General features: G+C 33.9%; 1 protein-coding gene across 2 annotated transcripts in view; it reads right to left on the minus strand.

Moving 5' to 3' along the window:
- Positions 1 to 259: 259 nt before the first annotated feature.
- The window catches only part of LOC148951216 (uncharacterized), a 75,359-nt gene continuing 57,346 nt past the window's right edge, over positions 260 to 18,272 (minus strand). For both annotated transcript variants that reach the window (XM_089090733.1, XM_089090734.1), the window contains exons 5-6: positions 15,469 to 15,550; positions 260 to 7,397 (exon numbers count right to left, since the gene is read on the minus strand). In XM_089090733.1, coding sequence (XP_088946859.1) covers positions 7,152 to 7,397; positions 15,469 to 15,550 — 328 coding nt within the window. In that variant the 3' untranslated portion in view covers positions 260 to 7,151. The remainder of the gene's footprint in view (positions 7,398 to 15,468; positions 15,551 to 18,272) is intronic.

The following is an 18,272-nucleotide window of genomic DNA, read 5'->3' on the forward strand; positions in this document are numbered from 1 at the left end:
ACTATTACATTGTGACAAAAGTAGCTGCTTTAAAACGGGAAAACAGCGCATTGTAATTAGTTCACAGCCTAACCAAAGGCTTACCAAAATTCCATGTTGTGGGGAATTCAGGTCTTTTGTTTATGTCCAGTACATAAATCGCAACGACCTAATTTTTCAGTTTTCGAAGAGTGGTCTTAACTGTATGCATGCCAGTAAACCTAACTATGACGAGGCCAATTTATAATTGTTTTAAATAACTTTAAACGCTATCTAAATCAACAAGGTGTTTTATTTCATAAATGATAAATGAGCAGCTTCTGCTCCATTCACAAATCGTAATCCAATTCTTATTAAACAATTGGACAAATAGCAAAAGCAACTATGAAAAAAATAAGAACAAAGAAGGAACGAAAAATTTCATGCGGATTCTGCAAACATTCACGGTTCCCATTCTAATATATATATATATATATATATATATATATATATATATATATATATATATATATATATATATATATAAATAAATATATATGTATATAGAATAACTCCGTGTTCTAGGGGAGTCTCTTTCCTTACTAGAAAGTCGTCAATTTAAAATGCATTTTCTAAAGTGGTTGCCAAATTTCTCATAAACCAAAGCCTTAAGCTTCAGTTATATTAAATGAAACTAGATGCTAACTATATTAAAACTTAACACTTTCACTAATCTGGACAGAATGAAATCGTTTACAAATTGACAACTGGTAAAAGTTACTCCCCGAGTAATTATGTAATATGCACCAGCCACGTTTTTTGCAATTCTCATTTCGGGATATTGATATTCGTGTTCATGCTATTTCGGTGTAAACGTGTTAAGTTCGAAATGAACTAGATATCTTCATGTTAAAACTCTATGCTCTTCATGTGCTAAACCCAAGACGCATTCTCTGAGCTCTATAATCCAATTCAAAAATGTTCTCCAATTTCTCATTACGACCCTAAAGGAGTCATGGACCAATGTCGGTCCTCTTTAATACTGATTGGACCAATAATAGATATAACCGTACCCGGGCTACGGATCTACAGGGCTAGCCTATTATTATTATTTTTTTCATTTAATTCCGATACAGCTGACATTTTCTCGAGTCTATCCTTCCCTCGAGAAATACGGGAAACATCCAAAATAAATTCTTAAATGTGTTTATCTTACTCCATTATCCTCTTTATTTTTATCTTGTTTTATTCTTTGTTACCTCTTTTTGTTTAGCTTTGATGTTTAAAAATTTATTATTCCTTTTTACTATTATTATAGGTACACATCTTTTGCATTTTCCTATGCTGCAGTTGGTAATAAAATTTATATTCGTTCTTTTTAATCCTCATAAGAAAAAGAAGCTTTGAAGCAGGACTAGTCAATTTAAAACTAATTTAAGCATTTAATTTATTAGTTTATGGCATATTCATTAACAATATAGATTCTAAATTTGGACTGTCGTTGAAAAATGAATTCCAAAAACCTTAATTGCCTTCTCAATTTAGCATTCAACAATTCATTTGTCAATGAAACTGATATTTTGGCAAACTCTGTGAAATTAAAAATCAGTACATCATATTTTTTATTGGTCAATCTAAAGTATTTTTATTATGCTGTAGAAGTTTCAACTCTATTTTTATTCATTTACGTTTGTATTAGCGATTTTTAATTTCTCTTCCAGAACAGTAAAGATTTGGGCGTCTTTTTAAATTTATAATGTAGCCGGAGTTCTCCATAATTATACGATTGTCGATGAAAATCGTATGACCACAATTAGATACTCAGTAGAAACTGAAATTTTACCTAAACCAAAGTATGTATATCTGTCATCACGTCTAAAGGTCGTATCTAACATTCAACAATTTCAAGACAACGTTCAACCTTATTGTTTTTCTTTCAACAGACCGTTTTATTTTTGGTTTTTATTTCTTTAAGTTCAGACGCATTGCTAAGACAGTCTGCTCGCAGCTACTATAAATTATAGAATTTTGACACTTCAATGAATGAGTAATGGCCTCAGTAATTAAATGTAAGAATAAACCAAGAATTCTGACCACCTAGGCTTTTTCTACTTGAAAGAAAAAAGATCAACAGTAATGCTATTCCTGTCCAAGCAAAAATATTACTACAGGCTGAGACAGTTCTTTTTAAGATTGTCTTAACTGACCAAGAAGCTACTTGGTTGTGGGCGCTGCGCTTATTCGAGACACTCATCTGAATCTTTCCTAGGTGGTGGTAATTTGACAGTTTCTTAAAATTTACATTGACACCTTCACGTTAGAATTTAGCAGAGATATTCGAAGATAAATGAATTTAGTATCAAAACACAGCAAGCTCTGTTCTTTTTTAAATTATTTACTTTCCCAAATTATTATTGCTATGAGTAGCGTTGTCTGTCTCTTAGTCTTCATTATGTCTAACTAAAATGTGTTCATCTAAAGTTAGAATTTTTTTTTCCAGTGTCTTGCAAGAATAAGGTTGTAAAAATACGCATACACTTGATGCTATAGATTGCGTTCAGACCCTGAACAGTGGTAGTTGATCATGGTTGACTTTTAGCCCAGACAAGGTTTGGTTGTCAGTAAAGTCAGGTAAATTTTCAGAGGAACTTAAACGGAGTCCTTTCTAAATGCTCTAAAACTACTTTTGTCAAAAATCCATCAGTGAAATTTCCAACATCGCTAAGTGACTATGCGCTGGTGCAACTTAGTGACGGGATTTACGAAAAGTCAACTAGAGTAAGAGGGTAAAATGGTCAAAGTAGCTGTGACTAACGGAGACAAATCGATCGCTTGAACTAGATTGGAGTACAACTGCAGTCCACGGTCCGAACGCACTCACGAATCTCAAACATCCGAAGTACCAGCCCCGTCCAAAATCAAAACATATTTTCCACAAAAAAAAAAAAAAAACAGTTTTGAGTAATCGATCCTTGCATATTCGAAAGGTAACGTCTGCTAAATCCCTTGGTATCTTTTTATTTATCTTTTACCGAAATACGTTGTTTGTTATCGTTTTCCTTCTTCAAACTGTAACAGACTGAAATATATATATATATATATTTTTTGAAGGAATCTGCTTTAATTTGGGACGGCAAACCATCGAACAAACCAGTTGAATAAAATAAAAAGCCTAAGCTTTTTTTTTTGTAAAATCAAGGTATTTCCTATAGAAATACCAGAAATATCTTTATGCTTTTAGTGAACTCGAATAAGGAGATTAAAAAAGTTGCCGTATCAAAACGAGAACCACAAAATGTGGATTAAAACAAAGAATTTTCATAACAGAAAACAAATATAAATAAATTGTACAAAACTGTTGACTCACTTCACTTTCAAAACACATATTTAAAAGCACCAATAGAAGCTAACTATAAGGTGACCAAAGCTTAGAACATAAGTAAAAACTTTGAATAATTAACACAACAAAACCAACATAGGAACCGCTTGAAGCATGACCTCTGGGAAACTGGTTAAGATGGCAAAAACAAAACAATCCCAAGAGAGAAGTACGGTACATAGTTAATTTATCAAAGATGATTAATTAAATGTCGTATCTTTACTGTCAACAAATGAATCATATCAACAAGTATGAATAACAATTAAATGTTAGGAGATAGACCTACAAGGCTGGAGGAAAACATTGAGAAAAACTAAGGACAGCATAGGACCAATAGTCAAGTAAAAAGTATAAACTGCTTTAAAGTCAAACTAAGAAATGCCAGATAGGCATTCATCTTTTATCACTGGGGGACTGACTTCAGTTTTTACATGCGTAATATCAAATTATTTTTACAGGTTACACTATCCTAGGCATTTTGCATCAATTGCGCTAGCTGCAACGAATAAAAATCAATATTATCGGTTTTTCTTTTCCGTCAAAACAATAAATCAAATCTATACAAATTTCATATACATTGTCAAAAATGCATTCGAATAGATACGACAACCAACTTTGTATGCAGAAAATGAAATAAAATCAACACATCCACGAAACGGACGGAGAATGGCTCGAAATCAGACAAAAACAGGAATATCACACAAACTAGGCAAAAGCAAATGGGTCCAATATTCCTAAAATATCTTATAATGTTCCGATGAGGAATATTGGAATATTATAAGCAATAGATTCCAATATTCCTAATGTGGATAATTTATTATCTGTAAGAAAAACAACCGATTCTTTCAATAATATTATTTATTGCATATAGCCATATTAAGACTGTTCAAGAAAAAATTCTAATAGTATGTTAAAAAAACAAATAAAAAGAAGTCGTTTGATTCTATTAGGAAAGGACATGAATTACATGCGTCATTAATAAAATATATAAATAGTTGCAGCATCAAGAGTGCATTCGAGATTATCTTATTGTGTGTCATCGAATGTCTTCACAGTAGCTGTAAGGTTAGGGACTGGCACATGAAACGTTAAGAGCAGTCCTCTTTGCCAATTTTTGAGGTTCTGAGACACAACAAAACTGACCAAAAATACGATTTTAGGGAATTAGTAGTGATAATTTTGCGTCAGATTATGCGTCAACGTATGAATAGACCGAAAATTAAGAATGCAATGAATTTGTCAGACAAAGATACTAGTACTCATTCGCAAGAGTGAAAGAGAAAGAAGAAAAACAAATCGACAAAACAACTTAGGTTTGAATGCACTACCAAATAGTAGAAATAAAATATCAAGACTTAAGAAAATTCACAACCTGGAATATAACTGAGACAATAGCAAAAGAAACCAGGCTTTGATTGGGTTCTTGAAGTCATTTGCTTCCTATTTTTCTGAATTTTCCTTTAAAAGCTTATTTCATTCACTTAGGATTTTTACGTAAAAAAAAACTTTCGCTATATTACCTAACATTCGGTTTTCTGTATATAGATTACAGGCTTATTGTAAGCTACTGCTCATATCATGGAAAGTGCCATCACAATAAGATTTCGAATGCACCCTAGATTAATGACCTTGGCGATTGTTTTTCAGATAAATCTGAACTATTTTACAATGTTCTCAGTTTTTTTTTAGTTTCTAACGTAAAATACAAAACCATCTAAGGCTTAAAATGTTCAAGAGCATCAAACGGGGAAGATCGAAGACGTTTTATTGAGCAAAGGTGTCATTTCAGTTCTTATTTGTGATGAAGGGAGGGGGGTACAGGAACCAAGAATCTCCAGAGAAGTAAAATAAAAGAACACCCTTTTTTGCGATATTCCTGGAAAATTGTGAAGTGTTAAGCAAATATGTTTTATATTTTTGAACCTTAAAAGAGGCATGGTACCTGGGGCATCCCTCCAAGTAACAAGCTGATTTCCGCATGAGTGGAGAATTAGAACTAAGCATTAAATATAAATCTTGTTTCTTAAAAGCATTTGAGACCAAAATGATCATAGAAAAAGAAAAACTTAATCGCTCTAAAAATTCCCACAAAAGTAAAATGCAATTGAAACAAGAGAAACAATTTCCACAAAATTTCTTATAGTTCAACAACTGGACTAAGGATCTAGTGCTTGAATACCTTCGCATATCTAATCATATGTCAATACAACATATTCTGAAATGATTTATGCTCTAAAAATCGATTGAATTTTGCTAAATAAATTTCCCCTTTTCAATTTTTGTCTCAGGATTTCTTTTCTTTCTTTGTTCTTCAGGTCATTAAAACAAGCTAATTCAAGACCAAGATGCATCAATTTATATAAATATTCTTTAAATAACTTAGACGAACATACATTTTCAATAATTAAATTTAATTTTGCCGACTTGGAGGAAAACATTGAAGCCAAAAAAATGATGATACAAGGGTGGGAGCAGGGTTCGTTTTTTTTTTTTTTTTTTACTTTAGATTAAGCGTTCCAAATTTAATTACATAAAATAGATTTTTTTTTTCTTTAATCCATTTCGTGACAAAAAGACTTCCAAATCCCCCCTTTAAGTAAATCAAGAAATAGGAAAAGCCATGTTTTACTTTAAAATGGAAAAAAAACCCGACAAAATAAGTTTATTTTTAATCATTGAATACATTTTAGATCATAAATATATAGTAAATTTACATATATATTTTAAAATAGATAGAGATTGCTGGATTCAGAAAACGTAATTGAGCAGACACCACGTTACTCGAAAGAAGTCCCTTACTATTATTAATTCTACATCTTATTTGGATTAAAATCATTTCATCTTGATCAAGCAACAAAATGACACCCAAAGGTTTTTTTAAAGGAGCAGTTCAAGTGATAGATTCTATCCCAAAATAGGATCATCCAAACTGTGAATAATACTTTTATAAGGACCCCCCTCCTCACTCAATACGAATTAAAAATAGACTTTTTTTTACACCTTCGCAAATGGTACAAAGATTTGAGCCAATCAGCTTGGAATAAAATGTATTGCAGGCTTTATAATGCAAGGGAAGTACATTAATATGTTTGATTTGGGCAGAATTTATCGATGACAACGATATATTGTCTGCACTTCGGCAGTATTCAAGAAAAGTCTGTAGTATGGCTGCAATGTAGACCTTTGACGGCACATGTACAATATACCCAACCAATGAGTCTTAAATGTTATATATCCGAAATTTGTAGAAAATTCAGTTCTTCTTAATTTACTTTGCCCCCTTTCGAGTGAGTTGGATCTTAAAATGAGTCATAGTTGATCGAACTTACTCGGGAAATTCATAGGCAAGGAACTTGTTACAAGCAAGAAGCAGCGAAATTCCAGCTAACACATAACAGCATACTTGTCTTCTCAAAATTTAAGTCTGTTTTAATAATGATCTGTTTCTGTTTGTTAAGGTCAATCACCAAATAGTCACTGCTGCAAGGTATTCATGAATAAAGAAAAAGAGTTAAAACAGCCAATGTCGAAATTGTTCTCAAACTTAATTAAGAACTTTCAGTTGAAGAGCAACTTTGAAAATAGCGATTACAAAAAAAGAAAGAAACTCCATAAGATACAAACGCGGAATAAGCAATAATATTTCTGACAAAAGCGTAAAATGAAGAGCAAATCTTTGATCGTCTCACAAAATTGTTAACAAAACTGAGCGTAATACACGGTGAGCACGTGCTTTTCATCGCATTTTAATCAAAACATAACGTAATTTTCCTGCAATGGTAAAACCAAGGAGGAGCACATTTAAAAACTAGAATTAGCTGCTAGTTGAGGCTACAGGCGAATCAGCTCCCCGCGGACCAGGAGACTGCAAACTTCGCGTGCCACCATCTCGGCTGATATCTCTCGGGCATCCATTTAAAGTTACAATCAGTTTCCGTGACCCAGCATGATTCCTATGTTCACAAAGCCAAACTCCTTGCCAAGTACCTAATGCTAACTTGCCGTCATTAACTGGAAGTGTGAGTGAAGAACCAAGAAAGCACGCTTTTACATGAGCAGGCTGAAAAAAAAACTATATTCAATGACAGACAATACAACTATCACACAACTTAAAATAAGCGCCAATGTATTTACCAAACTACTAATACCTTACTTTTCTAATACATAAAACTTCACAGATTTGTGTTTTCATGCCTTAGTTCCGAGGAATATATGCAAAAACGCCAAATATCATCACCAAAGCTGCTAGTACTGACAGTATAGATTAGGCTAGTCTACATTTCCACTAATGGAACTTACATTTCCAAGAATTTTGGCGATATTCTTGCCAAACTTCTTACTTCTCAGACACGAAAAGATTTGACTTTGACTAACTAACACGACACTACAAACTGATGTGCTAGTTTCTTGCTGAGCTTTTCGGTCAACCTTTAGTTCCAGAGGACTGGTGCGTTAGTAGTTTGACATCCAAAAGGTAATTAGAAAGTAATCAATTAAGAGCTAAGGAATACATTTGGCATTTGGTGTTGAACCAAATGAAAGAAATAAAAACATCGACATCATTTCAAAGGAACATAGGAGACAGAAGAGATAGTCAATTAGCTTAAATTAGCTAAGCGACAGTATCAGTATTACTGCTGAATCAATAAAAATTGTATGGCGTTAATAGTGTTTATGCTTAGGATCGGATTGAGACTAAGGTTGTATTAATCTGTTTTAGTTCATAATCACGACTATTCAAAGCACAGGGCGTCTCATGGTAAATGTTGCATGTAAATATATTAAAAGCGACTTTTTTTTTCTTTTTTTCAGAAGCATCATTTTATTTACATACAAATTTACAAAAATAAGTGCCAATTTTAAAAAATAATGCAAAAATAAGGAACCTTTCGGTTCGCTAGGCCGACTCCAACACCCAACACATAATTCTATACATATAAACAAAAACAAACCAATACCCCCCGCCAACGGGCTAACAACACATCACCATCACTAATTCTTATACCATATATGGCACTACTAAAGCAAAAATAAATAAATACAACAAAAACATAATTATTATTACAAAAGTCCCTCAAATTTCCCCGGAAAATACTCCGGTCATGCTCAAGCACGACCACTATTGGTAAATGACTAAATGAACTTGGCAAGATGTACCGAGCAGAAAACTGTGACCGAGTTCTTTCCCACTGTGGCCGACGAAATACATTTGCGCTTCTCGTATTATAGCTGTGAAGATCCACACCAGTCATAAACATACCATTAAAACAATCTAGGGTAAGGTTATTAATAATGTCAAACATTAACATTGACCGATAAAAAAGGAATATACCTACAAGTGGAAGAATATTTAGTTTTAAATACACATTCCTCACTGAATATCTAGGTCCATAATTTGCCAAAATCCTAATGGCAGAATTCTGCAAGGCTCTAAGGTTCTTCAGATGCGACTGAAAAGTTGAAGACCATACTGAACATTGCAGTAGAAGATTATTTTTCTTAATACTGATGAACTTTCGGTAGAAAGATGACAGCACAAGCTGCGTGGACTGCATATCCCATTTGGAGGTTTTTGGGTATAAATTGCGAATTAAAATAGAAACAAAATATTACTTCAAGGCAAAATTTCTGCAGCTTCCAAAAAGTCTTAAAACAATTTCTGCTTCTCTTTCCTTGGAATTTCAAATTTCTATAACGTTTGGAATTTGAAGATTCGAATGTACTCCCATTCTCTCGAAAAATGATTAATATATCCCTATGCTCATTTTTCTTAGCCCAATGCTTTGTTTTTTAAGATATGAAATTCAACTACGTAACGAAGATTAAAATTGAAGATTAAATTGATATACTCGTAGATAGAAGATTAAATTGATAAGCAAATGAACGAAAGAAAAAAAAAGTTTTTGCACAAACAAATTAACAGCAATTAAAGCCATTTTTGAAACTTGTTTAAAATCACATGTTTTTTTTTCTTTTTTTCCTTGATATTCCAAATCATTTTTAAGTGGTATGAAAGATAAAATTAGATTGATAGACGTGCTTAGCCAGATATCTATGTTTAAATATCATCATTTTTGACTGATAATAATTTATTACCTCTTTTCCATGCAGTCCTGATGGGTCCAAATGAAGACAGTTAGGCACTGATTTATAGTCAGGCACACATGTGAACAGGCCTTAATGGCATGCCGTTCAGGGTGGGGAAATTTCCCCGCAGGGAACATTGAGTGGTAACTGAAATTTCAAATGCCAATACTCACAGAATATTACATATTATGATTCTGCTCGGAATAACAGGTTGATTTGTCTCAAAAGGTATGGAAAAACTGAAGTTCGAAACATTCCATTCATAAAGAATATCAGCATAGAAATCCGGAAAAATTATGAATTGCAAGTCAAATTTTCAATGTCATTCTTCGTTTTTAGGGGGCAGACAACAGCTCCAAGAACTAACGGGAAAAAACTATAAAACTTCAAAGTAGTATTACATAATATAATGGAATAAAATGGAATTTTTTCCGAGACTTTTGTAGAAAGATACTCCTATAAATTTAAAGGTACTAAAGCGTTACGGCCTTGTGTGCGATATTAACAGAGCTTCTCGAAAATCTTTTGTACGCAAGATTTTGTAGTGGACTGTCATTATGAATTTTAGACCTACATTTTCCTCCAAAATGTCTCCTTGGAGAGGAGATTTGCGCCCCCTATAACTCACAACGGTCCCTTTCCTCAGTTGCTAATAGACATTTACCTTACAAATCCATTCTCGAATTCCTAGCTTTATTTTATGCTTAGTGGTGCAAAAAATGTTGTTCCGGTTTTGTTAGATGGTTTGGGATCTCATTTTCGTCATAAGCTCTTTCCTCCGTCTCTATTCCCGAAAGGGAAATACTGCTTGCGTAGCTTCATAGTGGCGTCAGGGTGGACCTGTCGCGAGTTTGTCTAACCAGAACTGTGACTGCAAACGGCACTGCAGGGTAATCTTCAGGAGTGGCACCCCCGAGAAAATTATAGCCTTGTAAACGACACAATATTTTCACTGGATTCTGAGTGATGAATTATCTCCTGGGTACTGTTTATTATGATGGGCTTTTTTGGGCTGAAAAACCTCTTCATAGCTAAGTCATGTGTTAGGGGTTGCCTAAGCAAAGCAGTATAATATTTGTAGGCGTGAATATATATCTCAAACAGTAAGCTGTACGGAGAATATGGTTCTATCCCGATTTCTAGAGCTATAATGAGAGAAAGGTTGATATGGCAAGGACACGTTTTGTGGAAGAAGGATGACAGATTGCCACAGATGGTCTTTTTGGGCCAATCGTTTAGGGTCAAACAAAGAACAGATCGTCCCCGAATAAAAGGCGAGGAAGTTATAGGAAAAATTAAGGAAAACTAAAATTTCTTGGGAGGGTGTAAAGAGGAAGGCTTTGAATAGACTGGGATGAAGGAGGAGCGTGTATAGCTGTAGACCCCGGCACCGTGCCGGTGGATCGACCGAACGCCGCCGACGAGAGGCCCGGTCAAACGCCCCCCAAGTGTCGTAAAGCCGCCAGCGCGCCAAAGGCGCGCCGCCGCCAACACAGGCGGCGGCGTTCGGTCGACTTTAAATTAATTTTGCGGCAATTCTTTAGTGCGTCAACCGCAAGTCGGAGCTTTTCCTTCTCGTGTGGTTTAGTATTTCGATTTTCCAGATTAGAAATCAAGCAGGGCTTGCACTATCCCCAAATTTTCGGGTATTTCCCCGAAAATCTATGCGTGACCCCGAAAAAAATTTGGTTCCCCGAATCCCCGAATCCCCGAAAATCACGCAATCCCGCTGCCACCCCTAGCGATTTATCACCAGTGACTTCCCTGCCAAATATTACTTTGCATACCGTAATTCTTCACTACTCTCTTGTTCAATAATTTTCCTCTCTTTTGTTACTTTGCATAAAAACCAGACACATGCAATATGCAATTGCAAATATTGCAATATACACAGTTCTTCATGTGTTGAGAAAAAAACCATTTCGAATCATTTCGTTTAAATCATTTCGAATGCAGTTTCCCAATCGCTATTTCTAACATCGGTCGTAGTCAAGAATTTTATTTTCAAGTCTAATAGAATTATAGAATGCATTAACTACTATACAACTTCAGCCTTCTTTTGGATTCTTAAACTTATAGCCGACAGAGTGCTTATACGCCAGAATTGTAAGTTTGCGTATTTTTTTTTTTATTTTTTTTTTGCTGTTTTTAGATAATACTTTCTTTATGTTTGACAATAAATTTTATAACCCCTGAATTTTTAATATTCAGTTGTTGAACGCCTGAATGTTTAACACTCAATTGTTCGGAAGCTACCCCAAAAATATGACTCGTAAATAAACTGTAAATTATTGCCTATAGGGGGGGGGGGATCGGGGCCTATCATTTTTAAGTGATAAGACATTTTTTTTTTATTGAAAGCAGGGATGCCGAAAGGTTAATTATTTTTTTCATTTAAAGTGGAGACAGAAGAAAATGATATCAAATTCCCTGGGAAACCATTGAAATATTTTGATAGACCCAGGGCCCCCCATTAAGACTTGTTCATTGTCTTGGGTATTTTGCGATTTCTCATAGGCTACTGGCCAAATTTGGCTTTTGTGTGCACCCTTTTAATTAGATTCTTTGGATCTTATTGAATGCCATAGCAAATCTATTACTTATTGTTCCAATAATTCGAGGTATATCTGAATAATTTCGACATTTTTGTTGTTGTCTTTTTACCCCTTTACTCATTCCCTCAATTTTTTTTTCAAGGAACACTCAGATGATTAATTTTCTTTTACGATTTTGTTTCAACCATATAGTGACATTGATAATTTTTAAGTAACTCATTTTTATAATGTAAAGCTTAGACGTCTACCTATAACGGTGGTATCCAGATGGGGGGGGGGGTAGTGAGCTATCATATTTAAATGATAAACCCTCGATTTTTTTTTGAAAGCAGGGGTGACGATAAGTTAATTATTTGTTTTATTTAAAGCAGATAGTATCCATAGGGGGGGGGGGCATAGGGAGTTATTATATTTAAGTGATAGTACCTTGATTTTTTTTTATTGAAAGCAGGGTTGCCAAAAAGTTGAAAAGTTGACAAAAATTAACAAGCTTTTCGTGAGTCATACTTGATACAGCACTTGCATGGTTTTATCGTCCAAAGGGAAAGGGACATATGCGTCCAACCCGTTTTTTTTCTTATTGATGAAGCGGGTTTAATTTGAAAACATTCATTCATTCATAAGTACAAGGTAGATTCACACTAAAATGAATTGGTGTGACGAAAGCGATTTCGACATCCCCACCTAAAGTTGCGCTCGAGTGACAATGGTGCCCTTTGTCCAGAGCCCAAGTTACATTAAAAGGTCAGGTCATAATAAAAGCTTTCAATTTGGGAGATTCAAGGAGGAGTCTTGACAGTCTTCTGACCTCAGGGTACTAGACGTTGCAACGTTCTTACGTATCTACAGTGGTTTAAAAAATTCGATCACCCCACAAATGATTACCAAAAATATGCACAAATATAACAAATGTAACATTTGGAATATTATAAAACTTTTTTCAAATCTTTGAAGAAAAGCAAAAAAGGCTAAATACCCCAAACTACGCTTGAAAGCTATTTTAAAGAGAAACTCTTTGGAGATTTCCATGGAAATGACCATAGCAGAGACTTTGAGCCTGAGTGGGAATCTAAGAGGTCTTTGAGTATTTTGACCACAGGTGAATAATTGTTGCAACTTCCTTAAATTTGGTAATTTTTGTGAGCATTTGGAAATCAAAGCTTTAACTCAATATTAACTGATACTGAGTGTCCTAAAATTTCGCTTGGATTTAAAGTACCGAACTTCGAGGAAAATCTCAGCATCTCCCTGGAGCTACTTCAATCTGTATATTGTTTCGCTTATTTATATTTAACAATGGTGGACTTATATTTTTTTACCAGAAAATAGCTGGCATTTAATTTTTCTTCATACCGAATAAACTATAAGTGTTTTTTGTTTCATTGTAATTGAAGTGTTCTCATGTGAAGTGTTCATCATGTATTTTTCAATCTGATATGTTTACTCCTTTTAGATGCAGTTTATAATTTGACTGATATTAGGTATTTATGAATTTATAATTTGGAATAAACCCCCAAAAGAAAAAAAACGAATAATATCCAAAAGAGCAGCCAAAAGCAATAAAAAAGCAGCAGTTCAGCCTTAGCCTACATGACATATATTCTATAAAGAAGCCAAAAAACTTTAAAATGCATTTTCTTTAAAAATTGTAATTAAAAACCATTTTTTAATACAAGAAATATTTTTAAGAATCCAAAAGAGCAAAAAAAAAAGAACAATCAATATCAAAGTCACCCATTTCAACTGTTTTAAAGGTTATAAAACAGATATAGTCAAAGGGCATTATGAAAAAATTAAGCTTCTAAGTTCAAAGTTATATTCAAAGTTTGTACCCAGATAACTGACGAATTTTGTGTTACGGTATTTGAAATTTTGTATGCAGTAATGCTCGATAAAAAAAAACTACTAATTTTGATAATTGTTTATGTTAAGAAAACATAACTAATAGATACTTTAACTACACGTATTATGCAAGGGTTCTGAAACGCCACAGCCATTTCGTTTCTACCATATTTCTACTTCTCTTGATGAATAACGAAGAAGACCAGTTTCCAGCCAGCGACTTGTAAATTTTTGAACTCATTAATAGGCTCGAATCTGTTGAAAATTTAAGCTGTGATTTGATACAGACTTAAAAAAAAATTAATGTTGGCAGTCAAACGGGATCGCCCAGGCGGCGCACCACCGATCTCGTCCCGGCGGCGCGCCGCTGATATCTTACCGGCGGCGCGGCGTGCTGTTTTTGGAACCACCGCCACCGGTCTTCCCTCATCGGCGCGGCGCCGGGGTCTATATAGCTGTGTTAGCCTCAGGCCACTTGGTGCTGAGTGAGTTGTTAGTAGTTTTAGTAGTAGTAGGTATAAAAAAATGTGCGTACATAAAAAACTGAAGCAACAACATAATGATTTGCTTAATATCTCTAAGTTACAAGAGAGGTTCATCAGTTACATGCTTTAATTCAAAAATTCATCCTTTGTCTTTATTGGAAAAAAGATAACAGAAGAATTTGGATTAAGACGTAAAACAAAATGATCCTATAGGTCCGGGTAATATATTTTTATAAATTTGTCTTGCTTATTTCTAAATATGACAACTTGGTTATGAGCCAATTGATCAGAACAATAAAAAACAAAAGGCTCAATTTCTAACAGACACAACTTCATTTTTTTTTTTTTTTGCAGGTACACTGACTTCTTCTAGCTGTATAACCATCCATAAGCAACAATTCAGTATATCGAACATTTGAGGTGCAACCCATCAATTCGAGCAATTTGATCGGAGAATCCCAATCTCATTTTATAGATGCTCTTTGGCACCAGAATTATCTCTAAAACAGTCTTTCAAAATTTTAAAGGAAATATTCAATAAATACCCCCTTACTCACAGTACTAAATGTGACTATCTCAACTGCAGTACTTCATAGACGCTGTGTGACGTTTTTATTCAAGCGGAGACCCGCTCTCATTCTTAGATGGCTCTGCCAACTTATTCAATCCGTTTACTCACCCTTAATATAATTATAGGTGACTGGCTTTCGGAAAAGCATATATCTTCTTTTCTTAGACACAGAAACAGCGGTAAAATGAATCTTTTGATACATGTACGAATGTATATTTGACTCCCCTGTAAGTTTATCTCCTGTGGCTCTCCTATAAGATTGATATAATTTAAATTTTGAAGCTCAGACTCAGGATATATATATATATATATATATATATATATATATATATATATATATATATATATATATATATATATATATATATATATATATATATATATATATATATATATATATATATATATATATATATATATATATATATATATATATATATATATATATATATATATATATATATGTTTCATCATTCTGTGTCTGTTAATTGTCGTGTATTTGAGACTTTTTAAGGGGCTGATTATCCTTTATATTAGCATTAAAAAATACTTGGGACACAGATTTTGGAAATAGATCAAAGTATCACATACCATGTCGTCTGGACCTTCGCAAGAGTGTTTATAGGTAACATTTTCAGGTATCAGCTTGTTGAGCATCATTTCCATGTCAACCCTAAAATATAATATAGCATAGTAGAATTATCTTTAATATATATACCTACTTTATCTTTAAAATGTACATCCTATCTTTCTAAAGAAACAAATAATAGTACTGATCAGTAATATTAAAAGATGAAATAATAAACAAGAGAAAAAGTACAACAATAAAACACAGACAGACTAAAACCAAATTACAATACATGCAGTTCATTTGCTATAGACATTCATGTCATTTTATCTATGATTCTACAATCTAGAAAGCTCTCAAACCCAAATTTTTTTCAAAGTAAAGTTCATCAAAAGCTATTAGCATGACTAACTTAATAGCCAAAACTGAAAAGTTAATAGCCTTTAACACTGTTTCTCTAGCGGTATTTTACTAGTATTTATTTCTTATTAGTAGCCTTAACTGAGCCCACCGATCCAAAAGTGGTACAGAATTGTTGAAGCAAAATAACACCGATGAAAAGGCGCACACTAAGAGGGTATATGAATAGCGTGATGCTGGTCTCCAGAAACGTGACTTTCTAGGTTAGCCAAAGATAACATTAAACTATGGTTAACTCAAAAACAAAAAAAAATTGTTAAACAGATAAATAAAACTGGAAGTTTTTTAAGCGCATTTTACTTCATTACCTAATGATCCTCTTTCTGGTTCATCTTGGAATTTCCAAATGTAAACAAGAGTGAGGGTTGACAGTCATTATCTTAATCTCTAAACGTCCGAATCAAGTCTCGACTAAAAAAATCGATTAGAATCCGATTCAATATGCGCGGAATATTTTCCACGCATGTTTTGTGTGCTTTTACCTATACTAGTTATTCAACAATGTCAAGAGTCAGTTTATTGTTCTACAAACCAATTAAATAATAGGAATAGCTATTATGATCAGTTATGTAGTCGATTTATGATCATGAACATAAAATACGTCTTTAAATTACAATATAGCACTATTGATAAAAATGAGCCGTGATCACTATCATAATCCAAAGCAGCTGGACCCAATGATACCGGACAAAATATTTCGCCCCCGCAGCAGTAATAAAGACAGAAGCAATTCCAATTTAGAGATCACTGTATATTCTATTTGACGAAGCTCATCCATTATTGCCAGGGGATTTTCCTAGGAAATATACTTTCAAAAAATACAAAGGCCCAACAAAAGCATTAAGCGCTGCATAGCAAAATTGCATTGTCCAGGGACAGTTCAGCATGGAAAAGATGATATGCGCAATCGGGATAATCATTCGATGTGACTTTTTACTACGTAGCATTTCGGTTCCATTTGATCCCCCTTTATTAGAGAAAATGTATTTCAATTTAGAAATAAGAATATAATTATATTTCAAAGAGGTTCTGGTTCCATTTACTTGATGTTCCCAAAGACATCATTCAGAAGAGACTGAAAAAAGGAAACAATTCTTTGAGAAATGGATTTGAGACAATAGAATATAGCTGCTATTCAAAACTTTAGAAAATCCTTTATCAATTCCAGTTTCAAACTGTTTTGCTGGGCCACATTTTTTATAGTCATTTGTATTTTGTTTCCCAGGATATTTTATGACAAGCTGACAATATTAAATTTCAAATTTTTTAATGCGCCAATTCTTATACATACAACTTAGCAAACTGTGAACTGTCACTCGGGCGCACGTGTAAATGGTTAAGGTGCATTATATGCACATTATAAAAAAACGGGATTTCAAGGGTTACTGGGCAAAAATACCATTCCCTTCTCCGAGTTACTGCAAGCACTGAGAGGGTCAAACTCAACAAGCGAACTAGATAAAGAAAAGAATTCACCATCAGGTTTTTGAATATATCTTCAATAAAAAGATTCTTTTTTTTTTTTTTTTTTGATCTGTTGATTTAAAATGTCTCATATGCTGAATGCAAATGAAAAGGCTACCAAGACTGACTACATTTTATAGAACAACATAGTTATATTTGTAATGAAATTATAGAATTTCTCCTTTCTCAATTTCACTTGATGCTCCTAGGTGTCAAGATCCAAATCAAAAGTTTTAATTCGGAGCAACAATACGCCTTTTGTAGTTTCTTTTCCTATGATGATCATAAAACAATAATATATCTCTTCCTGATTTCTGGGAATTAAACACGAAAAAGTCAATCGGGCAATTAGAAACACTGAATTTTCTGTTGTTCTTACCAGATCTTCGATTTCATCAGACTTTCTGAAATTTCATGAGTATGCATGGACTCAGAAGTAGAATGAAAAAAGTCCAGCAATGATCCAGTTCATGTCTCGGTAGTGAAGGGGATTTTTATCATAGTTGTGTTGGGGCGTACAGACTCAATCTGAAGCCTACAGGGGAGGGATGCCCTAGATCCATGTCATCAGGACATCTAGCAGAAGAGATTGTCAGAACAACGAATCTTGGTGGCAACTAAGAGCTATCTCCCTAGCTATTATGGACTCCGACCCAACGTCTTCGGTAATGAAGGGGGGGGGGACTTAAATTCTCGTCAGATCACCAAGAGACGTTACCGTATTTCAACCAAACTTGACGGATTGTAATAGTAAGCGCAGTCGTTCTAATTTTTGGCTCTCGTCTGCCAAAACCTAGCATATTGACAAAATTCAATTTTGAGTTAAGGATGAACCTCCCCTGATGTCGACACACCAAGTCCAATGGTGCTTTTAGAATTTTTCTATTTGCTATACTCACTGACAAACGACCTTGTATCTACAGGGATAAAAACAAATTTCACC

The sequence above is a fragment of the Artemia sp. Qi Xiang Cuo genome, chromosome 6, assembly GCF_049724085.1.
Source record: "Artemia sp. Qi Xiang Cuo chromosome 6, ASM4972408v1, whole genome shotgun sequence".
Taxonomy (NCBI): domain Eukaryota; kingdom Metazoa; phylum Arthropoda; class Branchiopoda; order Anostraca; family Artemiidae; genus Artemia; species Artemia sp. Qi Xiang Cuo.